General features: G+C 42.1%; 2 protein-coding genes across 12 annotated transcripts in view; one reads left to right on the top strand and one right to left on the bottom strand.

The window, feature by feature from the left end:
* Window positions 1–11,833, top strand: part of lrp8 (low density lipoprotein receptor-related protein 8, apolipoprotein e receptor) — a 157,243-nt gene extending 145,410 nt beyond the window's left edge. For 3 of the 7 annotated variants that reach the window (XM_076088357.1, XM_076088352.1, XM_076088351.1), the window contains one exon: window positions 1,077–11,833. In XM_076088357.1, coding sequence (XP_075944472.1) covers window positions 1,077–1,378 — 302 coding nt within the window. In that variant the 3' untranslated portion in view covers window positions 1,379–11,833. The remainder of the gene's footprint in view (window positions 1–1,076) is intronic. The other 4 variants (XM_076088354.1, XM_076088353.1, XM_076088356.1 and 1 more) reach the window with 3 other exon arrangements.
* Window positions 11,834–17,985: 6,152 nt separating this feature from the next.
* The window catches only part of kank4 (KN motif and ankyrin repeat domains 4), a 64,923-nt gene continuing 55,581 nt past the window's right edge, over window positions 17,986–27,327 (bottom strand). For 3 of the 5 annotated variants that reach the window (XM_076088342.1, XM_076088343.1, XM_076088341.1), the window contains exons 5-10: window positions 26,521–26,793; window positions 25,166–25,250; window positions 24,588–24,852; window positions 24,280–24,422; window positions 23,681–23,881; window positions 17,986–21,712 (exon numbers count right to left, since the gene is read on the bottom strand). In XM_076088342.1, coding sequence (XP_075944457.1) covers window positions 21,593–21,712; window positions 23,681–23,881; window positions 24,280–24,422; window positions 24,588–24,852; window positions 25,166–25,250; window positions 26,521–26,793 — 1,087 coding nt within the window. In that variant the 3' untranslated portion in view covers window positions 17,986–21,592. Of the gene's footprint in view, window positions 21,713–23,680; window positions 23,882–24,279; window positions 24,423–24,587; window positions 24,853–25,165; window positions 25,251–26,520; window positions 26,794–27,327 lie in introns of those variants that run through there. The other 2 variants (XM_076088344.1, XM_076088345.1) reach the window with 2 other exon arrangements.

Below are 27,327 nucleotides of genomic sequence, written 5' to 3'. Positions count from 1 at the left end.
CACGAGATGACAGTTAAGTAACCTTGCAGGGCTTTGATTTATAAAAAACAAAACAAATCACTTCCTTCAGGAACCTGAATACTACAAGATGCAATGGTGGTTCATTCATTGTGTGCGCGTGTACTTGTGTTCGGGTGTGTGGATGTGGGGTGTGTGATGATGCTTGCAGGCATTCATTGTTGCTGATTGTGCACGTGTTTGTGTTTTGATCATTCTGTAAGATTGAGACTTCATGGGAATGTAATAGAATGTATGTATACAATATGAAGGCTCATTGTTTTCACCAGTTTCCCTCAAAATTACATGGATTTTCTATTGAAACAGCAGATGGATGGATATACAGGGTTTCCCACAGCCAAGGTGGTTATCCTGTCTTGTCTTGTGATCAATTAAGTTTTTAGATGAATGCCTGAACAATGGCCTCACCTATTAAACATATAGCATTTGCTGTGTGAAATTACCACCTTTGCTCCTCGTGTTGGCGTTTTATTTCAGACCCAACTTTCTCTAATGTTAGCAGAGGTGGTCTTTTTTTCCTGGCACGGCGGCTCACTTCCAATGTAAAACACTGTGGATGATCCTAAACAGATTTCCACAAGGATTCAATGTCCTCTGCAAGATGACGCTGATCACTGCAGTTTAGCAACAGCAAATAAAGTCTCGTGACGAGCGAAGTTGAGCATATTTGCTGCATATCGGAGAGTAAAGAATGAATTACAAAAGTGTTTGTGCTGTAATTGGTATCCTTTATAATCCTGTTTTTAATTACATGTTCAAATGTTTTAAACAACAAAATGAACACAAATGAATTCCTCGCTAACAGTGTGTGGAAGTCCACCATTCCACCATTCTTTCCTCTTGATTTGATTCCCCTACGAACCCGTCTCACAGGTGTGCATTCGATTATATACAATTTTGAAAAATAAAGGCAGAGAATAATGAGCCCTCAGTGCATAAAGGAGCGTGTGTGAGGTGTGTTTGTATGTGTGAGTGCTTAAAGCGCTGCTCTGTGTCCCCTGGGCTGTGTTAACGCTCCCGCCGTGTGTTGTTGTTGTGTGTGTGTTAAACACATGCAGTCCCTATCCTTGCCACAGTGGTCATCGGATTACTCTGCACCGGCGGATACCTGATTTGGCGCAACTGGCGGCGCAAGAACACCAAGAGCATGAACTTCGACAACCCGGTTTACCGCAAAACCACGGAGGATGACGACGACGAAATCCACATCGGGCGACACAGCGAGTCCGTCGGTCACGTGTATCCAGCAGTGAGTGGCAGCCACAGTCAGCCGTTCATAGCGCTTCCTCTAGGGGGCGGTGTCACAGACAGCAACTCGCACTGGTACTCGGGGGCACCGATGCTCTCCAGCAGCAAATGAGAGGAAGCTGCAGAGGAAAGGAAGGAGTTTGGAATATTTGGGGTGTGGGAGGATGAGCGGGGTTTTGTAAAAGCCTGTTTGTTGTACATGTAGGCCTGGCGGAAAGAAGGAACAGGCTCGCACACTCCCACAATCTCGCACATCATTTTTGCAGTGATCACTGAAAACACCAATCATACACACACACACACACACACACACACACAGGCCCTTCACGAGTACATTATGCTCACATTTATTTCACCTACATGTTCATAATCATACAGCTCATTCGTTTATCACCATCGCATCTTTGTCGCCAAGCAGCCGTCCCACTTACTGGCTCGCTGTGTTCGTTTGTCTGATTATCGGAGTGTTTGTTCTGTTACCGGTCGACACGTTTCTTTACGAGGCCACCGTTTCTCGACGAGACTCCTCACACGGACGCGTATCATCCTTGTTTGCAGAAGCAGCTGGTGCGGAAATCTAATTTCTCAACACGGTCACTAGGCAACAGAAAATATGCGCCACAAGGTAGCATCCTTGGTAGAGAGGAATTTTGTGGATGTTTTCTTTTGTTACGTTTGCTGCTAAACATGATAACAAAGGGTCATTCAGAAATCAGAGGGGCTTAAATGATTACTGCTGTGTTGATGCAGTGAAGCTATGAAAAATAGAGATGCATGATGGGGGGGGGGGGTTGATTTCTTAGAATAAAATGGTTTTAGCATTGGGTGAGGAGAAAGAGAACTAGCTTTATAGTCACCTCAGACAGCGGACTGAAAGGACCATTCTGCAAATAAATTGTATTTTTGAGTGGATAGTAACATCATGACGTTGCCCTTACAGCGAGTTGATCTTATTTAGTTGTTACAGTGTAAAGAAGACATGGAGCTCAACAAAGGGAGCACAAATCAGAACCAAGGACAGTCCAAACTAATGTTGTGTCTTCAGTGCAGTTGCGGAAACCACGAATGTCCACGTCTCATGTGTTGCACACTGCACTGTTTTGAGAATCACTTATTTAGGGGCATGAAGCTGCATTTTTCTACATGTCTCCGGAAAACGATGCCAGAGCTGTGATTGGCACAAAAAAAATGCACTTAAATGTCTTGATCACTTATTATGACATGCATTGAATATATTTGTTGTTTTAGGTATCGGAAAGCCAGCGGGGGAAGGACGGCCAAAAAGGATTATGGGGGGTTGGGAGTCTGGCGCTTTGATCGGTTGGCATGGTAACACAGATTGCTTTGTGTTGCTCCAGAGAGAAAGCAGGCAAAGAATTCTGGGAATCATTGGCGTGATGTCAGGCTGGAGTCACACACACAGGAAACAGGTGCACGACTGAGTCATATTAAGATTCAAGGTCGAATTAACAACCACCCTCAGTGAGGGAACTCTCTCTCTCGTGTCTGTTTTATTATTTACATCTGCACAAACCTATTTTATTGCCTTTTAATTATTTTTACTCGTTTTCTTCGTCTCCTGTCCTTCTTTCCTCTCTTTCCTCTTTTTCCTTTTGTGGCACTGTGGCAACTCAGACAGCCAGAGAAATCGGGTTGGCATTATGTGGGCCAGACATTTGAAGCCGTAGGCGAGCATCCTACATTCCTTGCATAGGAGCAGCCAGAGAAGAAGGGAATGAACGAGGGGGTGGGGGGGGGGGGGGGAATTAAAAAGTGGAGAGGAGGAAGGTCAGAGAGAGGAGCGTGGACCGCAAGAAAGAGCAGGAGAATGGATTCTATATGAACCTGCCATTTCTTTTCTGGGTGCCGTTTAGACTTGAATCTCTCTTTTTTTTTTTCTGATGTCTTTCTTTATTCCCCGTCCATCATGCTACTCTGTTTTCTTTTTGTGTGTCTCACTTCTCTCTCTCTCTCTCACCTTCACCAGCCTCCTGTGGTAACAGTCTTTTTATCTGCTGTTTGCAGCGCGTGGCACTCAGTCTGGAGGATGATGGCTATCCCTGAGGGGGGGGATGCAGACTGCCCCCCTCCCCAATCCCATCCTGGCCCCTCCTCTCACCACAGCCTCTACTCCACTACTAAAGAGGCCAGTACAACGCAGAGGAGAAAGAGAAGGATTCCTCATTTTGCCTCCCCTTTTGAGGAGCAGGGATGACATGCATCTTGTAAATCCCCCTTCCTCTCCTATTTTCTCACTGGAGTAACATTACTACCACTACTAGCCACTACTGCTTCCCTTAGTGCTAGTTTATTAGTAGTCTCCACTCCTCTCTTCTCTCTCTCTGCCTCTTGTTAGCTGTAGTGGTGTGTAAAATGCTGCTTGATGAATTTGTTTAAACTAACATGCTGCCTACGTGCACATTGTAAATAGAAGGCTGTCTGGCCACCGTACAGGGGGGAAAAAGCCGGCATGCATTAATTTTAATTCCTCATATTGTGACGTTTTTATTTATTTGTGTTTGCTGTTGTAAATATGTTATCGGCGTCTCTCAGTGCTACAGTAGGACGGGCAGATTTGTTCAACTTTGCAAGGATATATACAGTAGTAGGCAAGGAGGTTATTTTTTATTCATAGTTCCCTTTACATCTTGGGTTGACACGACAGATTTTTTTTAAAACAGGGGAATGTCATCCTTTTACACACTCACATTCCACCCCTTGAGATATTTTATAGTTGGCAGGCAAAGCTAAATATAGCCAAGGGGAAAGGAGACGAAGGAAAGTGATGGGGTTGTTTGTATGTTTGGAGGAGATTTCGAGGTGAAAGAGTTAGGGAGGGTGTTTTTTTGTGTTTTTTTTGAGGGGAATAGGAGGATTCGTGCCACCAGAGGGTAGTGCCTCGAGGTAAAAAAGCAGCAGGGCAGAAAAGGCAAAGGATTATGGGTAATCCTGTCTCCTGGTATCAGAGGTTTGAGTATAGTCGATAATGAACTTGGGATTGTTTGTTCATTTGCGGTGGGTGTTAGGACTCGCATGCGTTCCTGACGTTTTGTTTGTGATTGCTCCCATCAATATTTTAAAGCAAAACTTCAGACAGCAGAGCATCACAAAAACACCTTCCTGTGACTGTGGTGCTTTGAGGTGCTGAGCTCTATAACTTTAATCTAGGGATGCGCCAATCCGACTTTTTCTGTCTCGATCGTCTTTGGTTTTGGGCATCGGCCGATACAAGTACTGTTGCGATACCAGTATTTGATTAATAAGCTGTATGCCTCACTGTGTGGAAGTGACTGAGATCATTCTTTATGTGTGAGGAAACATCAGGCTTTAAGGAAACATTGCTCTCCCAACTTTGTCAGATAAAATTTAACAAATAAATACATGGATATACATTTACTGAATTGTTGTTTGATATTAAATTAATGAATTGTACACCAGCATCTTTGTAAACATTTTTCAAAATGAACAGATTAATTAAATTCAATTTATTTTGTATAGCCCAAAATAACAAATCACAAATGTGGCTTTACAATCTGTACACATGCAACATCCTTTGTCCCGGGACCCTCGCATCGGAACAGGAAACAGTATTGGCCCGATATCGGTATTGTTGCATCCCTACTTTCAACCCCAACATGGAGCATGAAAACACGAAAATAATTATTTTCTTGTAATCATTATATTAGAAATTTAAAAAAAAGGACATTTTATGGGATTACTGGATCTGTATCCATTTAAATGCAGTTGCACATGCTGTATTGGAATCCTGTAGACATGCAGTATGAGCAAGCAAGCAGCTTATTTTATCTACTGACACAAATATTATTAGCAATAGACAACTGCAAAGTGTGAGTGTTTGCCCTTGTTTCTGAATTTTTGGCTCCGATAGTCTTTAACACCGCATTGCTTTCACACGTACACAGCAGCTCCAATGACATCACTTTTCTTTTGATTTGACACGACTTGGTTTCACAACTTCGCCATAATTATCCCAGAGTTTCAGCGACCTCACAGCACTGCCTTTGGTGTTTCTTAGCATGATAACTTCCCCGTCTTTTAACAATGTGGCTGTGTGTTTTCTGGATGAGAAGCGGTAGAAACGGAGCCCACATTTCGAAGCAATCACTTTCCGCTGTCACTGACAGCTCAGTGCAGCGTGGTTGTTAAAGGCCCTGTTTTGTATGAGCAGATGAGTAATACGCCGAGGCTGACTGAGCCGAGCACTGATTTGATTTGAAGGCTGGATAGAGAGGAAGCGTGTAAACCAGCGTAAAGAGCTGATCTTCCATTGGCTTGCCACAGACAAGCTTCCAGCTCATTGAATCAGATGGAATTTATGCCCCGTGACTATCGCAATAATTGCTCATAATGCGGTGTAGTAGTGAATTACTATAGGCCGTTATGACAAGTTAATATGATAGCTGTTACAAGTAGTTATGGCAGAATTACAACTCTCCTATTCAAGACGTCGTTTAGTGTCAATAATGGGCATCTTGAAGGTGTTAAGCACACTTATAACGCATTGTATAAGGTATAGAGGTATACCTAAAACACCGGTCTTCCATTCTCAGAATAACACATTTGAAACAATGTTGCATTTCAGCTGAGCTAAGCTCAGAAATGCTTTTGTTTGTCCCGTCTTTTTAATGAGCAAAAACAAGTAAAGAATGCAACCATTAACGTCTTCCAACTTCGGCTCAGTATATACACAGCATATGTATTCATCTTACTATACAGACTGATTAATGGTAGTTATTATTCATGGTTCTCACTGTTTCCTGGAAATGTTTGCTCAGTGTGGATGCTCGGGTAAGCACAGGGGATGAAGCAAGAAAAAGACAAAGGTAGGCAGGAAATGACTGCCAGGATTCAGACTAAACTGTACTGCATGCAAACAGCTTTGTGCTTGGAAAATGAGTAGTGGGCCATTTATTTTAGCAGATTTCTGCTGATGTTGTGTCGCTGTAATCTGCCACTCATTCCCTTTCACCGCCCTCAGAAGGATGGCTCTCTCTCCTCTCAGTTTATGATGCACAGGGGGATTTGTATGTAATGTATGAGACAAGTGGCATTCTAGACAGGTAAATTATAGTCCTCTCCAGCACTACATCCCCCTTCGTCTATCTAATGGGAGGAGGATTGAGCACAAGGGAAGGCCATCTCCCTTCATCTTAACCTTGCACAGATGAAGCCAAATAAAATGCATTTGACTGGTTTGGTAGCTACATGCAGCGTTTGGTGTTTTGGCAGAACGTAGGATTGACATGAAGGAAACCGCTTCAATTGAGACGGCTGCATTGTGTCAATTTGTGGTTATTTTCAAATATTTTCAGTGAGTACGGTGGCTGTGGGAGATGTTATGAATCACAATTTCCTAGTTTTTTTTCCATAAGGAAAGATGAAGATGATGTAAAATGCCCGGAAAGATAAAACAGGTCAGATATCTTTGTGGATTTTACATTAAAATAATTCACGAACCCGCTGCTGTATTGAACCCTGGGCTGAGCCAGCTCTGCTCCCCACGTTTCCTTTGTGTCCATGTTTGCTGCGGGTCTAATGGAGTTCCATGCTGAGGGTTAACAGTTAGGAGGAGAAATTGCTTATTTATTGAGGTGACTGAGCGTGGCATGGTAGAAAAGTTATTATTGCTAAAGTGGGAAGACAGATTGGCCGGTCCACTTCGTGGCCACCTTGAGAGCAGCCGTTTCTACTGAAGGACGCTGAGAAAGTCCAGCAAGGGACTTTCGGCATTCATCACATAGTAGGTAGTAACTGAAGAGGACATGCTTAGACAGTATGCTGTCTGGACATTCTTGATTCATACTTTCAGGAATCGTTTAGAAGCGAATCAATGCCCTAATGACAGCATAGCCATATTCTCACTACCTGTCAACTCCATAAACAACCGACTGAAGTTAAATGGATCAAGTTGAGCACTGAAGAATTAATTGTGTGATTTTATGTTCATATGTTCAGTTATTCTGAGGTCAAATTCCTTCGTTAATTTTAGCTGATTCATCTATAGATTTGACTCCGACACTCATAAAGCGTTGGGATATTGCTACTATATCAAACCCTGATGTATAATAGGCAGGTTACGATCGCACCTATACGTCAAACATCCATGACAAGGTATCTGGTTTACTTTATGGGAACAATGTTACATTATTAGCTGATCTTAGCCAATCCTAACAGCCATGATAACCCATAATCCAATATAATTGCATGCTGTAATCATAGTGTCCCTGATTCGTGCTCCCTGTTTTTAACGGTCCCGTCGCTTGTCCCTCTCCTCCTCTCTGTGATCTTCTAATTGGTTGCTTCCAGTCGTTTCTGACCCAGGATGCACTGACTGCTTTAACATCACTCACCCCTCTCCCACCACTTCACTTCATCGTGCACTGTATCAAAAGTAATGCCAGCTGTGACACTTTGAGTATTTTAATGGTTGTTATACTACTGAGTTTTAGTTTGCACAGCAAAGTCGGCGTTGCTGCCTCTGTGCACTCTCATTCTCTTGCCCTCCCATCTTCATCTTAGCCATCGACATTCCTTTGGCAAGGCCATCAGTCTTTTGGTAGACAGGCACACACACACACACACACACTGGAGGAAAACACTGGAGGAAATAAACTGGAACCCTCGAAATAACAAGGAAACCCCTCGAGCTGGAAAAAAAACTTCCTGATCGTGAACCAGCAAACAGGCCGAACAAGCCAGAAGAACCACCTCCCCCCTTCACCCCCCCAGATATAGTTCTGGACTTTGGAAGGAGCCCTCATTGACTCTATTTGGCTGGCAATTAGCTGTTGTTGACCCAGTGACTCTCCTACACCTTCAACAACTGGTTCCTCTTATTATCATGTGTTTTTTGGACTATTAGTCTGTGAGTTGTAGTTTTTGCTCTCTCTCGTTGCCAAGCCATTCTCCGTTTCATATTTGATCATCTTGCTGTTTGATTACTTGAAGGGTAATGTTCAGTCACCTACCTTTTTATACCAGTCAGTGTAAAATGAAGGTTGGGGGGGGGGGGAAGAAGAGCGCAATGGGGGAAGTTGTGAAGTCTGTGTGTAAATCCTGTTGAGTGTTGGGATGATGACATACACAAGCAACATTTTGATAAATAACTGTGTTGTCACATATTTGGGCATTTTACTTCAACAGTGATTGAGGTAGAAGATAATCACTGCAAATATAAGAAAGTATTGGCTCCAATTTTTTTTTTTTTTTAAACTGTCTACCAAAATGTTGCTGGTGTCATTGCCTGCAAGGAAATCTCAAAAACCATTCGGGCCTCAGTCCATTCCACAGCCATACGACAGGCATTTTTTTTATGCTGTTTGTTGCACAAAACTTTTCAAGAAGCCTTCTGCACTGTGTAAAGAGATAACGTTCTTAAGAGGGGAGGAAATAAAAGGGAGGGGGTTGGGGTCCAATGGTACAGTCCAATGGTTTTGAATCATGACTTGTAAATACGTTTTCATACAGCAAAAACCTTTTGATAATGTTTTAAATGTATCTGTAAAAAAAGATGTACATAAACCTCTGGGGGGAAAAAAGGAGTGTTGACTATATATGAATTTATTTGTACTCAAGAGCACTGGATTTATTTACTACTTGATTGTAACTAAAAATTAATAATCTGCCAAAGTGTTTTTATTTTACTTTTTCTCCTGTCTGTTCCGTTTTTTTTTTTTGTTGTTTTTTTTTGCTTTTTAACAGCATTGCAGATTCTTAGGGTTTATTCTGTATTTAATTCTGTTGAATAGATTTTGTTGTTGTGTTTTAAAAAAAAAAAAAGAGGGGTTATCATTTTAATTTATTGGTGCCTTGTTTTGTGCTCCTGTATACTTTTACTCTTTCTGTTTTTCCGTGTTACGTGTCTGCGGGAAGGCGAGGGAGGGGTTAACTGGCGGGTTGGTGAGGGGTGGGGGGGGAGTTTAAAACTTAGCAACTTCTGTACTTACATGGAATATCTGTACTGTATGCCAAAATGGTCTCGATCACGTTTCTATGAAATCAAGCTGTTGATAAATATCTCTATATATTGATATATTAAATTTATAAAAACTGTCCAACCTATTTGTCTGTCTGTGGTACATCTGGACTCGAGTCCAAGCGTTTGTGTTCATAAGCTTTTGATTGACTTAAAGGGTAAATTAAATTATTGTAATGTGTCACACAAACACAAAATGTGTCTCTGGCTGTTGCCTGTCTGTTTAGTTCAGTGAGGTTTTTCTCACAGGGTTTTACAATCTGCGGAGCATACAAAGACCTCGATCCTTAGACCCTTGAAAAGTAAACCTGTCATGCCAGGTTGATCTTTGGAACTGTTTTAGGCGAGTAACCTCAACATGTACTTTTATATCTTCTAATTGCTATACTTTAATTAATTTATTAATTAATCAATTTACTCAGAGGCAGCACACCTGTCTTTTATTTGATATAGTTACAGATTACTGGGCTTTGGCCTTGCAGAAAAAATGAACAAACTTGATAAGTAAATAGTATTGATATATCTTTTATTCTTTTGTTTTGAGGGGTTCTTCCCTAGATCATAAACTGCGGTCTCTTCAGCAGAGCACATGGTTCACTCACTCACACACCTGTCTTGCAATTCGTGTAATCAAAACATTGCTGCGTTAGCTTGAACTTTGAAGTTTGAACAAGTCATTCAAGTGTTTATTTCCTCTTTTACTCACAATGAACTCCAGAGACAAAATAAAAGACCTGACAAGTTCCAGCAAAGGGCAGGAGAAACAGACCCGAAGTGTGAGAGTAAACTGGGCTGACAGTGTAACCAAAGGGGAAGAAAAATTACAGTTACAGTTTCGACTGGGGGATGTGTGTGTGGTCCCCGGAGAGTTTAAAGGACTGACAGCTCACTGGGGGTTTGATGGATGAGCCGGCGGGGAGAGCTGGCTGAGGATATGGGCGCTCTTTGGTCTGCCCATTGTTGCAGAGTTGCCGTTGCTCTTCATTGAAGATTCAACCTGACGAGGTCCCTGCGCTGTCACCTCCCCGGGCGTTACAGAAGTCAAGGGTGTCATTGAAGATTCATGAAAACTGAGGGAGTCGTGGTGGATCAAAGGGTTATGGTGTTCTGGGCTATACTCTGTACGTCAGGGTTGTAGGTCTCGGCAGACTGAAGCATATTTCAGGCTATCCCTTTGAGTCTAAACTTACATCTTTCTCTTTCATTACAACTTTTATTGGTAAAGTGTATAGAAGTTAGTGCGCGAGCGGTTTTCAGAGGGTTGAAATAGAAATGTTAGAGATTCTAAATTCATCAGTCAACTGATGTAGAGTCACAGATAGGTGTTTGAAGTCAGAGTGCTCGGGGCAATCCACTGAACATAGAAACAGAGTCCATAGATATAGACAGGGAAGGCCTCCAACATCATGTCCAAGAAGCAGCTAGAGGCTGTTAAATACCTCTCTCAGTTTCTATGTTCAGGTTAATTGGTTGCCTTGAAAACTCTCTTTTGATATTCAACCAATCATTTTATGTTGGTTCCGATTCCAGCAATGGTCAGAAAGAGGAAGAAACCTCCAACGATCCACTTTCACAGTACTCACTCACTCCACAACCTTTCCCTCTGGCTGTTTTCCTCCCCTGTGCTAAATGGAGTTAATGTCGGACTCTATTAGTGAACATTTGGAGTCAGTGGGGCATCCAGGTAGCTGAGTGCAGAACATCTTCACTCTCCACCTGCCACTTAAAAATGAATAAAATATTTTGGGAGGCTGGCATGACAACTCTACTTATGAAATTCATTTTGGAAAAGCAAAGCTGACCTTAGTCCGGTCATCGCCTCCTCTCTCAACACAGCAGTTCTGTTTTATGTGCACATTTCAATTTGTTCTTAAGAGTATGAAAGGTATAATGAATTTGCATTATTTAAACATAATTTATAGTAACAACGATAGTGATTTGTTAATTGAAATGAGAGCATTGTTTACAATTTAACAGCACCAAAAACAGACAAAGTTGAACATAGTGGAGCACTTAGGAAAAAACAAAGCCCTTCATTATGGGGCCAGAAACATGGCTTCAGATGAATGCTAATGTTCCTTCATGCCTGCTGGATGATTTAAATAGGACACTGCCTATTTAAATCATTTTACATCGATGTAACGGGCTACTTTTGTTTGCTGAGATTGAGCTGTTTCACCATCAACCACAACTGGGCTTTGTTTTTTGTCAGCAGTTAGAAGCATGTCTATTTCCTTCGTGCATTACAGTTTACATCAGCAGCACTTTTGTTTTGTTGTTTCGTGTCACTCAGTCATGTCAAGTGTTTCCTGTTTTATTTTGTAGGTCACCTCTCCTCTCGTATTCTGGTCCCTTCTTGCCCGTGTATTTTCCCGCCAGTTTTGAATGTCTGTGCGGCCCTGATGACTTTCACCTGTCCCTCGTTAGCCCTCCTGCTCACCTGCTCCCACTTCCCCATTAATCACTCAATATGTATACTAGTTCTTTGTCCATTCGTCTTCGTTGTTGCATGGAGTTTTGTTCACCTGCAACAGGTTGTTTCTTTATTAAAGTATTTTCTTTGTATCAGCCTGTCTGAGTTTGCATTTGGGTCCTTCCTTACTGCACAACAACACACAGTTTCATGCTCTGCTGCCCCTGCTGGCTGATGGCGCCCACTACACTAATGTTATTGCCATTAAAACAGTAATGGCAACACTCTGAACCCCAGAAAGGCTGGCAATCTGCTTTGCTCTTTCATCCAAGAAAGATCCACTTTGTTTTCAGGGAACAGCACTTTCTGTAATGCAAAGTGACATAAAGCAAAGTATGTGCTTATGTTTGCTGTAGTAATTTCTTTTAATCATTCTTCATTATTGTCTCCTCTCTTCCCCCGTTTCATTATTTCTTCATCTCTCTCTCATTACCTTCCTCTCTGCCTTTGTGTTGCCTCTGAGAGCGTTGCAGAGGAGATGCCAGTTTATGGCGCTCCTGTGTGTGAACAATTTCACAGAATTAACAATTGAAGTGTTTCGCAACCGTTGCAATAAAATGTGATTGTTAAAAGCAAATTAACACTCAGTGTCTCCCTCTACCTTTCACCGCCCCTACATTTCCCCTCTCACCTGCTGTCTCTCTCTTGGTCCATTTCATTTTGCCTCTATCACTTTTTGCTCCTCCCTTTGTCATGCTTTCACGCTGTGGCACCTTTTTGTTGCAGTGATAAGATGTTTGGACTTTGTGAAAGGAGCCAGATCGGTTAATTCACCACATCTGGCCTCATAAAGTTGTTGCAATAAAGTCTCTTCCTGTTTAAATATGCAATGAACGCACTGCCACCCCTCTGCCTCCTCCCTTCTCTGCCTGACGGATGACAGTTCCTATTATCTCCTGGATAACAAGTTGCACAGATTAGCCATGGGGGCAGACAGAGGAGAAGGGATATATCACCTGTGTGTGTTTGTGTGTGTGTGTGTGCCTTTGTGTGTTTGTCAGTGTGTGTCTTCTGTTTAGGTGTGTGTGTGTGGTTATTAATATTTGCCTGTTTATGTTTGTGTGTCTGTTTGCCTGAGTGTGCTTCTCTTTGTCTATATGCATGGTTTCCATCCAGCTGTGTGTGTGTGTGTGTGTGTGTGTGTGTGTGTGTGTGTGTGTGTGTGTGTGTGTGTGTGTGTGTGTGTGTGTGAGTATGTATGTCTGTCTGTCTGTATAGCTGCATAAAAACATGTGTCTTTGTATGTTTTTGCGTGCACTGGAACACACTAGAGGAGGAGTTGATGGGCTAAGTGCCATTACCAGATAATTACGGCTAAAAGTCTCCATGCTAACGAGAATGGCTCATCATCATGGTGCTGGCAGACAGGGAGGCCACAAAAAAACATCTGCAATTCAGATTAGCAGCACTTGTGTGTGTGTGTGTGTGTGTGTGTGTGTGTGTGTGTGTGTGTGTGTGCATCCTGCTGCTCTGTTCCCTCTTCCTCTATACGTGCATGTGTGTGTGTGTTTAGCACTTGTATGATGAGGGGATGACTGTTATTCATATTTTAAATAAGAAGCTAGCCTCTTAGTGTGTGTTTGCATGTGTGCGGGTTTACATCACACAAGTATGAACACTGTATATCAGCGTAATTGGCTGGCATAGGAGCCCAGTGTGAGTTGAGTTCGAGGGCATCCATACACCACATAAAGTGGATGCCTGTAATGGGCTCACTCCTCACTCCCTGTGATGGGCTTATTCCCTTCATAAATGGTTTCTGCACACAGAGGCAGCCAGCAACAGGACCATCAACATATATAAGTTGCAATTACCCCAAAACAGCAAAACAAATGTGGCTAACCTTTTGTGCTGCAGATGTTGTTTTTGCATATATGTGAGAAATAGATTTAATTAAATGTTCTACCTGCTGGGACAGGTGAGGGCGATCGGACCCAGAAGTACCACAAATCTGATTTGCAACCAGCCTGTTAAGCCTTCGATTTGCAATCCCCTGGCTTCTAAACAGGAGTTGAGGAGAGAACAACATCATTTTTACTCGTTATACTCTCTTTTACAATTCTCAGAGTATGGGAATACTAAGTGTGCGAAGGGGAAATACAAAATGGCCTCAGTATGTGTGTGTTGTGCGTCCACATGTTTATGCATGTAACACTAGTGTGTATTGTGTGTTTATGTAATTACTGCAGCCAGAACAACTCAAAAACACATCATCCACTTCAGTTAAGAGCAAATCACTCTTCTCCTCTCAGTTTGTGATTAACGACCATCTGTTTCCTGTGAAACAAATGATTTCCAGTCTGCTTTTATCAATCAAATCATTCCAATAAGGTTTTTGGTATCGTTGTAAAATATTTTAAATCTGCAGTGTGTTTTCAAATAAAAGTAACAGCAATAAACTGTATGTAACCTATATAAAAACTCCATAGACATGCTGTTATTTTTAAATTACCCTGGTATAGCTGGTACAGTTCAGCTCTATTGGGACACTTAGTGTTTTATAGCAAGTGTCTTACAGCTGCATCTGTTTCATTCATACTTTGGCATGAATGAAAAGCGATTATAAAAGAATCAGTCAGAATTTAAAACTTTATAAGATTTCATCAAGCAGAAATGACCCATGATACTAAACTGCAGTCTATAGACATTCATTTGTTCTTCTTATTTGCTGGCATTTTTCATGAGTTAGTAAAGTTTTCTATTTCTCTCTAACGTCTTGATCTTCATCTCCTTTCATAGCTGCAGAGCACAAAGCTACTGTCTTAATTAATAGAAACTATGCAATGCTCTGTATTTTTTTTAAATGTTGATTGATATTCATGTAACAGTTTACTTTTTATAAATAATGTGACTTTAAAATCGGACAAATCTTTGACAGTCACTGAGAAAATCACAGAGCAAACGTACAGCTCTAATTAATAAGATAAAAATCAGTCAAATCGGAGTCCTCAATGTGCTCAGGCAACGGCAAGAACAAAAGAAATACTTGAGAAAGAAGAATACAAAGTCTATGGATGGTGGGTGTTTCCAAGCAGGCGTAGTCCCGGAGGAAATCAAGCAGTTAACTTGGTGATCAAGGTTATCTAATGATAGGTACTCCTAATTGTCCATTATACTGGCTACTGCAGCTGAAAGTGGAGAGCTCAGTGCTTTCCAGAGGACTGATGTTGAAGCAGAGTTCATACTGTACTGTCAGGAACAATTGTCATTTGTGACATCAAGATTATTGACTGATTACCATTCAGAAATAAAGACAGTGTTGCGCTTGTACATCTACTATTTCCAGTTGTTACGCTGCTGCACCTTCAACTCATTTGGTGTGACCGATGGATAAAAAGCTCTCTAGGTGTCAAACCTCCAATAAGAGTGTTGGTAGAATGTAACTTATTACATTTAGTCGTCACTCCAACAAAGTTGCTTTTTTGTGTAGCTTACTTATACTATTTATTTGAGTACTATTGTACCTCGTTAAAAAGGTTGCATCTACCTGATTAGTTGCACCACCTGGCCAGCATGCTTAGTCTCCCAAATCAAACACACCCAAGATGCTGTGAAGAGGTGCATGCTGGGTCTGGCTCAAAGCTAAATGCTAACATGTTCCTGATGGATTCTCCAGCCATGATTTCAGCATTCACTGACGAACTTTTACTTTTGCTTTTCAACTAATGTTGTGACTTCAGAGCCTCTTTCAGCTCCAAACGATTTGGATTTGAAGAGCAGCTTACAGAGAGGCCAGGAGGACTGGTTATATTGGGACAGAAAGGCCAGGAGGACTGGTTATATTGGGACAGAGAGGCCAGGAGGACTGGTTATATTGGGACAGAGAGGCCAGGAGGACTGGTTATATTGGGACAGAGAGGCCAGGAGGACTAGTTATATTGGGACAGAGAGGCCAGGAGGACTGGTTATATTGGGACAGAGAGGCCAGGAGGACTGGTTATATTGGGACAGAGAGGCCAGGAGGACTGGTTATATTGGGACAGAAAGGCCAGGAGGACTGGTTATATTGGGACAGAGAGGCCAGGAGGACTAGTTATATTGGGACAGAGAGGCCAGGAGGACTGGTTATATTGGGACAGAGAGGCCAGGAGGACTGGTTATATTGGGACAGAGAGGCCAGGAGGACTGGTTATATTGGGACAGAAAGGCCAGGAGGACTGGTTATATTGGGACAGAAAGGCCAGGAGGACTGGTTATATTGGGACAGAGAGGCCAGGAGGACTAGTTATATTGGGACAGAAAGGCCAGGAGGACTGGTTATATTGGGACAGAGAGGCCAGGAGGACTGGTTATATTGGGACAGAAAGGCCAGGAGGACTGGTTATATTGGGACAGAGAGGCCAGGAGGACTGGTTATATTGGGACAGAAAGGCCAGGAGGACTAGTTATATTGGGACAGAAAGGCCAGGAGGACTGGTTATATTGGGACAGAGAGGCCAGGAGGACTGGTTATATTGGGACAGAGAGGCCAGGAGGACTGGTTATATTGGGACAGAGAGGCCAGGAGGACTAGTTATATTGGGACAGAAAGGCCAGGAGGACTGGTTATATTGGGACAGAGAGGCCAGGAGGACTAGTTATATTGGGACAGAGAGGCCAGGAGGACTAGTTATATTGGGACAGAAAGGCCAGGAGGACTGGTTATATTGGGACAGAGAGGCCAGGAGGACTGGTTATATTGGGACAGAGAGGCCAGGTGGACCTGGAGCAGATTGAGGAGGACTTTGCGGTGCTCAAGACTCACGTGATGCCTTTCAGACAGGTGAGTACAACAACACACTCTTTGCACACACTCTCCAGATGAGAACGTCAACAACCGGCGTTGTGTGCGTGCACTACCCGGCTGGTGTGTAAAAACTGTGCAGCTCTCCTTTTGCTTTATTATATGAGTTTGTATTGTTATATTATACATATATATATTTATATATGTGTTGTTTGCCTTGGTGATGTTTTATTATGCTTTTGATTTTAAAAGAAGTGGCAGGTCATGTCATTCATGTGTCCTTGTAATGCCTATTTCACCCGCCGTGGTGACTTTTTATTTATTGTTGGCCATTGTTTGTCTATTGTCTCTTTTTCCGGCTAATCCTAGCGAGGCAACACTTATGAAATATAGGCCTATATGTATATTCGATCATCAGTTCTACGCACAGGCTGCAAAGTGCGTTTATAGAGAAGAAGGAACTTACTGCTGTTTTTGGACATCAGGACTTGATGGACTTGAAGATGTTTTTATACGTTGACGGCCTATTTTGTAAAGTAGTTGTATCATTTAACTTAACGCTGTAACATCTACTCAGAGTACATTTTAACATGACCTACCTTTTACTTTTTGCCTGAGTACATTTTTACACAAGTAGGCACTTTTCCTTGAGTAAAATGTCCTAAAAGTAACATTACATTAACTTGAGTGCAATATTCTAATACTCTATCCATCCCTGCTAATAATGTAATAGTATAACACTGACTGAGGCTATTTTGCATAATGAGTACTTTTACTTTTGACACATTTGTTGCCAAAAGTTCTGCTCTTTCACTTTCACAAATATGCATGACTCGTACCTGCACTTGAAGGTGCTTGTCTTTCTATAGTGTGATATTGCTTCTGTAACTTAATGATTAAGGGATTATGGTTTGTCATTAATTATTTGTTTTACCCCATATCCTGCCTGAGATGCAGTTCTCAGTTGGGTAGGTCTGAGAAGATCCTCAATCATCCCCAGCCAAAATAAAGAGACCGTTGTTCTCCCTCAGTTAGTGTGTTCTTACCGCACAGTAATACCACCATCTTCTGGTCACTGCTTTTTACTACATTGTAGAATGGCTTTGGAGCTGAGGCCCACAATGCAAATTAGCATCGTCATGTAGAAGCTGCACTACAGAGCAACCGTTTGGTTCTGTTTTTCCCTTGTTGAAGCTAAAACCACTGATGTAACCTGATCATATTTACGTGTAAATGTTGTTGAGGCTGCCATTAAGGTACCTGATGGGAAATGATGTTGAGTTGCATGTCTAACATGTAGATTTGGTATCAAAATAACAGTTAAGCTTCAAGGGCAAATGAGTAACTTTTATCTATATGACTACATCACAACTATATATACTCACTACTGTACACCATTGACTTGGATCAAAGTATTGTGTGCCTATCATAACTGATCCTAACTGGCAATAAAAGAAAAAATAAATATAGATAAACACAATTGGCAGTAGCTGCTGTTTTCAGTTGGAAATGACCATGAAATAAGTCTTAAATCTTCATATTTATTTATTTATAAGTAGTTCTCTGGTTTGCAACATATATGCCTGTTGTACACGGAATATTACAGAGAGGTACATGTTTTTAAATTTGACTCTGTCATGTACATAGACTTGTCCAAACAAGGGAAGACATTGCCCGTATAGCTTTAGGCAGTGTCGAATCTGCGTTGTAGTTTCCCCACAAATGTCAAAGGTATAGCATTAAAGGGCACATGACGCAGTCAAAACCTCGTCCACATCGCACATGTACTACACCGCTCAACCAATCAAAGAGAAGCTGAATAATCACATCATCAGGGAACACTCGGCATCATTTCCAATCATTCAAATTCCCCTCCAACACAATCACTGGAATATTTGTCCATGCATACATAAGTATACTATATGTGGTAAAAAATATAGCATTTGGAATAAATACTTGTATCATTTATAGAGCAAACTGTCAGACAATACTTGTTATATATTTTTCACAATACTGTATGTACATGTATTTCGGTTTCTTTACAGGAACAGATAAAACCATATAGTCAACCCCATGTGAAACAGATTTGATTTCACTTCTTTGGTGTTGAGCCAGTAATGAAACCATATTACATCTGGGTCACACTGGATTAAACATATGGATGTGATTTACTTCAACACTTAATACACAGGCACGGAAGACCAGATATACTAGATATTACACACCGCACAGATCGGATCATCCTTTAGCTGTCCGACACACGGGAAGCTACACAGACTCTAACTCACATCCCTCAATATACAGACAACCGCAAATGATCACATGTGCTGCACTGAGTTAAAATAAATTCTTCTCCTGAACCTTGTGTAAATGCAGCCTCATTGTTGAGGACATCTGTGCTACTTTGTGACTCAACAAAAGAGGATCTGATTACTAAGCCACTGTTGAAACAAAATCCCATTGTTGCTGAGTAAATGCAGCCATTGTGTATACGACTACATAATCAAGATACTTTATATAGCTCGCCTATCTTCATGTGAATCTATGTCGTCTCATGTTAGCATCCATACAAATAAAGTGTCTGGGAATGAGGGAGCGCTGGTGCAGCCTCAGTGGTCAGATCACACTGCAGCCCAGAAAGAAAGTTGTTAATTGCAGCACTACATTACTGTAGGCATGGCAATGTCTGCACCAAAATCTCTCCTCCTCTGTAGAGAGCGATTTTATTTTCTGACTGTGAATGCAGACTGGACCTCAATAGATCACATATGGCAGTTGTTAAAATGAGTGGTATTCACCTTTTTAAATTCCACCTTCAGTAACCCCAGCAAACCCCAGTCGAACAGAGAACAGTTGGTTGATGTCTTCTCTGGGGGAGCTTCGTGAAGACAGGGTGACCAGACAATGGCGTTAGAGTTATCGTGTAGCGCTAAACGTTTATAACAGAAAAGCTGTGTTTCAAAGCGGAGGCTGTTCCCTAGGGCTGCACCCGATTAGTCAACTAATTGGTCTTTTTGGTCTTAGTCGACTAAGATTCCTTTAGTTGTTTTTTATGCTTTTTTTCCTGCTGAATGACTTGTTCACAAGAATCTTATGATCACATCTCTGGTAAACTAAAGATTTGAAGTCGTGCTTTGTGGAGTTTTACAGATCTGTCAATTAAATCAACACCGTATGAGTGTTAGTCGACTAAGAAGTTCTTTGGTCGAGGACAGCACCTACCGTTTGCAGGTAAAATGATTGATCCCTTTTGTTTTCTGTAAACTTCCTGACCTGTTAGACATTTTGGGGTTTTCTGCAGGGGTCACTGAAGGGGAGCTGTTAAGTTGTAAACATTGAATCAGAACAGGACTCCTGTTTCAAGATTCTTTAGGAATATGGGTGTGCGTTTGTGGAACACAGAAGAAGACGTCCACGCTCCCTGGAACACATCTTATCTCTAACATGTAATACGGTCATCTGATTAAGGCTGGACCAAAGCCCCTCCCCCTATAGTTTCTGATTTAAAAGTTAGTATTTTATTCATATTGCTTCTTTTCAGACTGCAGCCATTAAAAAACTCATTACTTTTGGTTTTAACACATCGCTTTGAAATGTGAATTCCTTAAAGCAGGAACAAAGTGAACCAGTGTTAGTAACTTGAAGATCAGATCTTTGTTATCAAGATTAAGTGTCTTTAGTAAAAATATTCAGACTCATTCCTATGTCTCTGTTAGTCCCATAATCCATGCCAGTACAGTTAGACTTGCTACATTGTTTTCTTGGAATGTATCATTGCCAGCCTGACATTCATTGTGCATTTTGTAGCAGTTGCATACAGGATTTGATTTGAAACGAGCAGGCAAACAAGACATATGCTATATTTGAACAGAGAGAGAGAGAGAGAGAGAGAGAGAGAGAGAGAGAGAGAGAGAGAGAGAGAGAGAGAGAGAGAGAGAGAGAGAGAGAGAGAGAGAGAGAGAGAGAGAGAGAGAGAGAGATAGATATGTTTATCATGAGAACAGACAGTATTACAACATACTGCTGTTTGTTTAGTATTATAAGCCAGCCAGTAGGGGGAGTAACTGTGTATTGGCATGCAGCACCTTCTGAACTGTACAATCTTCTTATTAGAAAACGTTTGTCTTTCTTTAATCTGGTTATGTTGTGGTTATAAAAATTTATTTATTTTGTGTCCAACTGAAAACATTTTATCTCCAACTAAACCATTTAGTCTTTCAATAATTCACCCATGACTCGATGTGAAAAACATCATTACTATGGCAAAAACAATACAATAAATATTGTCAAATATCCACTGAATGATGGGAAATGTCACAAGAAGTTCTATTCTATAATTATATAACATTATTTTTTTTTTTATAATTCACACTTTTGGAGATATATAGTTTCTTAGAGGACTGTTTACTGTACACAAACACAATAAAAAAAAGTGCAGTAGAAAATACAGTTTCTGTGTTTGTGTATGATTATAATGCGTTAGAATAACATTCTACATATACTGTGTTCTCAACAATGGCTATGTCCAAATATGAAAAGAATAATGCCAATGTCATGAAGGAAAAAATAGAAATGATGTCGTATTTAATATCGTATATTTAAAAGGTAGATCATGTGCTTAGTATTTAGCTAGAAGAGCTATAGTTGATGATAAGAAGCAGCAGCTTGTCAGAGCATCTCTTCATCCACTTGCCAGTCCGTCTGTCCCTGCTGCCCTTTTTATATCCCCCCCCCCCCCCTCCCCCATCCCCGACGTTATATCCTGTCAATATCGCTCGTCACCATGGCCACGCTTTAATCATCAAATCGACCGGGCCCCGTTTGTCGTCTGTCCACTGAGTGGCTGAATGCAGCATATCCATAAACACCCACGGGGCATGTTGGCAGAGATGTGGAAGAGGAAAAATGTGTGCGTACACTCCAGTCTCAGAGGTTTAATGCAGTTCCATGGTAAACAGAGTTTATCCACTTTTTCTCTTCTGGGCATACGACGTCTTGTATGGTGTCATCGTGTCTTTAATTCAATTCATTTCATTCCTTTTCCCTCTTTGTTGGTGGGAAGAGAGTCTTGGAAATTAAAAGGTTGGCGGTTGGCGAGCTGGAGTGGTTTGGAGATATTAGGTGTCGGCCTGGTTCAGAGGAGGTCCGTGGTAAACGAGGGCTCAGAGGCTCGGGTCTCAGCGTGGGCCTTCAGGAGGTCAATTATCTCTTGGTGGGAGGCTCCCTCTGCCACCGACAGCGCTGTCTGTCCATCCTGGGGAAGAACAGAAGGGGACGTCACAGTTTCAAGTCAAAGATCATTGCAGTGACTCTTTTTATCCTGACAGTGGCAGTGTTGTGTTGCTCTTTCATTAGAAACTTGACTTTGAAATTATAGTTCATGTGTATGTACTGCAACTGCCCGATGCAGGCAATACTACATGGCTGTAAACATCATTGGAAGAGCTGGGTTCAGTATCTGGAAATAGGTTTTTAGCATTTTTCCCTTCTTGAAATGCCAGATGAGATTATGATTTGTTACATTGTAAATCTGATCTAATCATTTTCTCCTGAGCAACAACGATTACAATAATAATATCCACTGATAAGCGTCTCTGCATCATGCAGAAATTGCCTGTGAAATGGACCAGGTTAAATCAGTCGCCTGGGGAGGACACTAAGGACGTAATAAAAGGGAAATGGGGAAATGTCTGAAGGCATGCGAGACATAAACATCAGTAAGACCATTTTTGACACTTTAATAGAAGAACTCATTTCTCCAGACCCAATACAAATACTGCAACAAAAGACAAAACAATCTGAAAATAAGCTATTTATGGACCAACAGATGTTGCATCTGCACTTTTTTCCTTAAAAATGCAAAAGCTTTACAGAGATCGGTTTATTCCTCTGAACTTAAACATGGATGGTTTTAATTTGTTTGTGGTTTTGCTCTAGATGTTTGCCTGCAGATTCACCAATATTGGTGATGCAGTTATTTTTTTGGCTTATTTTCAATTTCTGTATTCATCAACAGCTCAGATATGTGTTGCTGTCTCTCATAAAACACATCATACTCATTACTCGTGGCCATGCTCTACTAGATCAAAAATGATAAAGCTCAATCCTCTGTATAGTTCTGAGATTGGTTGTGTGTGCTTGACACTGAATCGATTTAAGACAGAAAAAACTTGCTCTATAATGCTGTTTGTAACTTGCTGCATCACTGTCACAGTGTGTCCTTGTGTTTCCATTTTATTCTTTTAATCAAAGGCTCAATATTAGACATTAATGCAAACTAGAACAGACAATGTTGCATGCTGAGAGAGCCCTCCTGTCTCATGGGAACACAAACGTCACTTAACGCAGTCAGTGCTGTGTATTATAATTTGTGTATATTTCATAAACCTGTTACACAAACCGTTTGACTTATTTGCATATCATTTGAAATTGCTTGCCAGAGCTGCTTATTTCCTCAGTTTTGAGATAATGTCTGTCCCCGACTAGCACTAAATATAGTGCATGCTCATGCGTTGTCATGGAGTCAACACAGCAAATAATCCACCAGAGGCACTGTGTAGATTAATGTCGGGCATCCATGTGATGAATTCAAATCCAGGTCAAACAATCTACTGAACGGTTGCACTGAAGACTTCTCATGATTTAGGCTAACATGGGGCGAGTGTGTCCTCTGAAGTCCCATCCCGCAGAACTGGGCAGGAAAAAGTGTTCCAGAAATGCTTCAATGTTATACTTGCGTCGGAAGCATCAACATGTTGAATAAAGAGTGACAATATTTGTTTCCTTTGGACTCAAAGCCCGCGGGTTTGATGCAGGTGTGACGGTGGGAAATGCTACACGAGCAGTAGCAGCAGTAATGCAGTCGTGATGTGGCGGATCGACCATCTAGAGAAATCAATAATGTACTAGGTTGAACAATCAATCTACCATGTGTGGGCCGGGCACCAGCTACTGTATGCTCTGTGCCCTAACTGGGCAACTGACGCTGACCACAGGGGCAGCACAATATCTACTGATATATCCTACAGTACGTGTGTGAGCCAGGCACCATGAGCCCTGTGACCTTTCTGTAGCACAACAGGCAGATAACTAGGTGTTGAAATGAAGCAGTGATCCCTGGCATCTCGGTGAAATATGAACCCTCGTTGAGTCGAGGCAGCTGATATCTCTGCCTACAAGAGAGCACCATCTTGGATGAAAGGTGAAACTAGTCCAGTCGTACCTTGTCCATGAGGCTGGTGTCGCAGCGACCCGTCTCCAGCAGCATGCGAACGATGTTTACGTGTCCGTGTTCGCTGGCACACATCAGGGCCGAGGAGCCCTCGCGGTCCTGGGCATTTACATCCGTACCGCAGCTCAGGAGCAGCTTTACCATGGCAACGCGGCCGTGGCTCACCGCAAGCATGAGTGCCGTCTGGCCCGCCTAGAGAAGGAGTGAGAGATACAGATAGTTAGAATCACACGGTGAGAGGGAAGACATTGGGGGGGAGATAAAGAGATGCAGGCTTGGAGATGAGGGAGGAAGTAGAAGAGAAAGAAAAGTAAGTGGGGAAAAATAGAATGTGCATGATGCTTGTACATTTTTTTTCTGTTTACACTCTAGATGTCCTCGCTGTCGAGAAAGAACCGCTGAAATGATGGTGTATTCCTGTAAAGTGACCCACTGTAATGTCCTAAGATGCATTGATTTCCCCAGAGGAGTTATTAAATCCCCAGACTTACGGCGCCGGAAATACAACAATAACACATCAGACAACAAGAGCAAATCCATCAATATTCAGTCAGTTTAGTGGACCCAATGATTCAGGGCACACATATTACCTGTCTGGAGCATGCATTGACGTCACCCAGTCTCAACAGTTGTTGCGCAACCTCCAGGTCATCAGAGCTCTCAGCAGCCGTCAGTGCAGCGAGCATCACTGGAGTATAGCCTGCCTTGTTCACATTGTCCGTCTCACACAGACCTGAAAAAACAAATGTTTTAAGAAGTCAAAGAGAGCATTTCATGCTATTTCGTGCAGGGTTTAACTGCCTTATCTAGACTATTTTTCTTTTGGTAAATTCTGTATTTAAGCTCCTCTGGTTCTTTCAGCTGTATGTGTCACTGTGTGTGTGTGTTTGCATCTCACCAGTATCCAGCAGCAGTTTGACCACAGGGAAGTTTGAATGCGACACACTGTAGTGGAGGGCCATGTTCCCATTGCCGTCGGTCAAGTTAATGACGTACGGCAGGAGAGTGGGCGTGGTCAAGCCCACTCGTCTCAGGTATAATGTGACGGTATCGGCCTGCGATTCTTTCTGACTGGAGATCTTGAACCACTCCTGGTAGAGCACCACTAAAACCTGACGCTGGGGAGAGAGGAAGGAGGGAAACGATATAAAGGAAAAAGCCGCCTGTGGCAGCGTTTTTATTGTTCCATCAATGTTCGGGTTGTTGAGCAGCTTGTATTGTCAGCCTAAGGAGCGGCACTGTAAGCCACATTATTCTAGTCAGTGAAGTCAAAGAGCTCTGACAAAACATCGACAAAGAATCTGAATCATTTTCCCTCAACAAAAATAATTTGTATCCGTTTTTTCAGTAACTGAATAACTGACTAACCGACAAGCATGCACATTAACTTTGCAGTCAAATCAGATTTGATAAAGTACACAGAATTACTTTCCACAACGTTGAAGAATAGAAACAACAGCCGATAGAAAGTTTTACCATTTCTTTATCTGGTGACGACACCTCTTCCATTCGGTCTTTTACATAGATGCAGGCGTCTATAAACCCCTGGTCAATTTTCTCTCTGCAAACAAAGACCAGATGGCACAGTAAGTCTTTTTTTTTGTTTTTTACCCATCCTAAACAATTCCAGCAAGAACTTTCAAGCGGACCAGGAGTATCAAGAGGTGTAAAAAAACATTCATATTCAAACCAACACATTTGTTCTTTCCCTGGTTCTCTTTAATGCCATCAATCCTGCACAACAGGCCAAGAGATGGCTGCTTTAGTTATTGTGTAAATCCTGAGATGAAAACAAAAGATAAAAGATGCCATGCGGGCCTCTGCAGTGTAGACACACACACAAACACACATCAGTCAATTGTCTGACGCATTGATGGCGCATGCAAACCTCAACAGTAGCAGTTTGAACTGATTCACTGCCCAATAATATCCACCATGCGCTCCTGCTGCTCGTCTATCATGCACAGTCATACTGAACATCTCAAGCAGTGCTAAGCCCGAGCGGATCACACTCTCACTGTGCCCTGTACTCCAGCCAGAGCACACGCATACTATACGTACAAGCACACACACACATAGGAATGATCAGACAGGTGCTGAGTGATGAGTTAATATAAGTCCTGCCTTCTCGCAGGGGCCCCATCTACTTTCAGGGCCCTCAACCCTGTCCACATACCTGAGACAGATAAGTGATAAGTCAGTGACAGGGAGGACAGCACTGCTGGTTATTTGCTTCTTGTTCTAGACACCTGGCACTTTGGGGAATGAAGTGTGAGTGTCTGAGACCTTGATTAGAGTGAGAGCAGCTTATACTGAAGTGTGTAGGAGCAAGTTGTGTTGTGTTTGTGCAACGCTTATGTATGTGGAAACCAGTGTGCATGTAGTGTGTATGAAACAGAGGCTTGTAGTGTGAGTCTGTGCAAGATAGTAAGAGGAAAGGGGGGTTGTACGAAAGTGTAAGTAGGTATGATTGTGTTTTAATTGGATTTCTGTGTATGTGTGTGTGTGTGTGTGTGTGCGCGCGCGCGCATGTGGCCCGCAGTATATTGAAGCATCATTCAGCACCTGTATATAGACTGCAGCTCCTTTGGAGTTGCCGTGTTTATGTTCTTTCATTCACTGTGATGGAGAGCGTGGGTCACAGTGAGCATTCAGATTTTTAAGAAAAACTTGCCTCGTGTATATTTTTCACTATCAACAACATCTCTACCAGCAACAGAAAGAAGTCAGTGCTGACCAATCACAGTTCATTGGGTACCCATGAATAGTGCATAGGCTCCAGAGCTATGGCGTAACCCCTGCTGAGCATGAATGAAGCTTTACTGTCTCACCCTTCAGCCTGTTCTTCCAGGAGCTCCTGGCTGCCTTCTATATCCAGAAGGCCTCTTTCACCCTCCTTCTCTGCAGCCACAGCACCTCCTCCCTCAGTGGAGACCTCTGCATCCTTCTGCTGCATCTCTGCTCCCTCCTCAGGCTTGTCTGCTGGCTGAGGCTCTGTCTCCTTTTCCTTCTCCACCTCTGGTTCTGAGCTGTCTTCTTCCTCTTCCTTCTCCACCTTCGACTTCTCATCTCCACTGGACTCTTCGCTGGATGTCGACTCATAGCTGGAGGTGGACACAAACAAGTGGACATGCACAATATTCAGAGCATAGACACCAAAATCATCCACATTATACCATCTAGAATAAAGCTTTTGTGTACTCCACCTGTGTTGAATGCAAATAGGTGACCTAAAAAGTGAGGAAATACTATTTAGCTTCACAGATATCCATCTATAAATGATGCAGTACGGGCAACATTTGGTCTATCATTAGCTTTGGAACATTTAACTCAGGATTCCTCACTAAAAGTAATGTGTACAGAAATTAGACATAGTATCCAGAAGCAGCCACATCAATGAAAGACCTAAGCAGGTACAAACGAATATGAAAGCTGATAAGTCAACATACGCCAAGGCTAGGTAAATGCAAACAGATCATTACCCTCTAGACCTCAAGCGTGACATGAGAAAGATGCTTGTCTAATGCAACCTTGGCCCACATGTCCAGAACTTCCTTCACACAGTTAAACATATACATGAAAATCCATAGGCATGTTTGGACAAAACCCAACCTTGTTCAGTGAGGAACGGCTGATGA

This window comes from Anarhichas minor, unplaced genomic scaffold (assembly GCF_050575085.1).
Source record: "Anarhichas minor isolate MPS153535 unplaced genomic scaffold, ASM5057508v1 ptg000010l, whole genome shotgun sequence".
NCBI classification, from domain to species: domain Eukaryota; kingdom Metazoa; phylum Chordata; class Actinopteri; order Perciformes; family Anarhichadidae; genus Anarhichas; species Anarhichas minor.
Note: the sequence above shows the minus strand (reverse complement) of the source record. Positions and strands in the feature narration are given on the sequence as shown.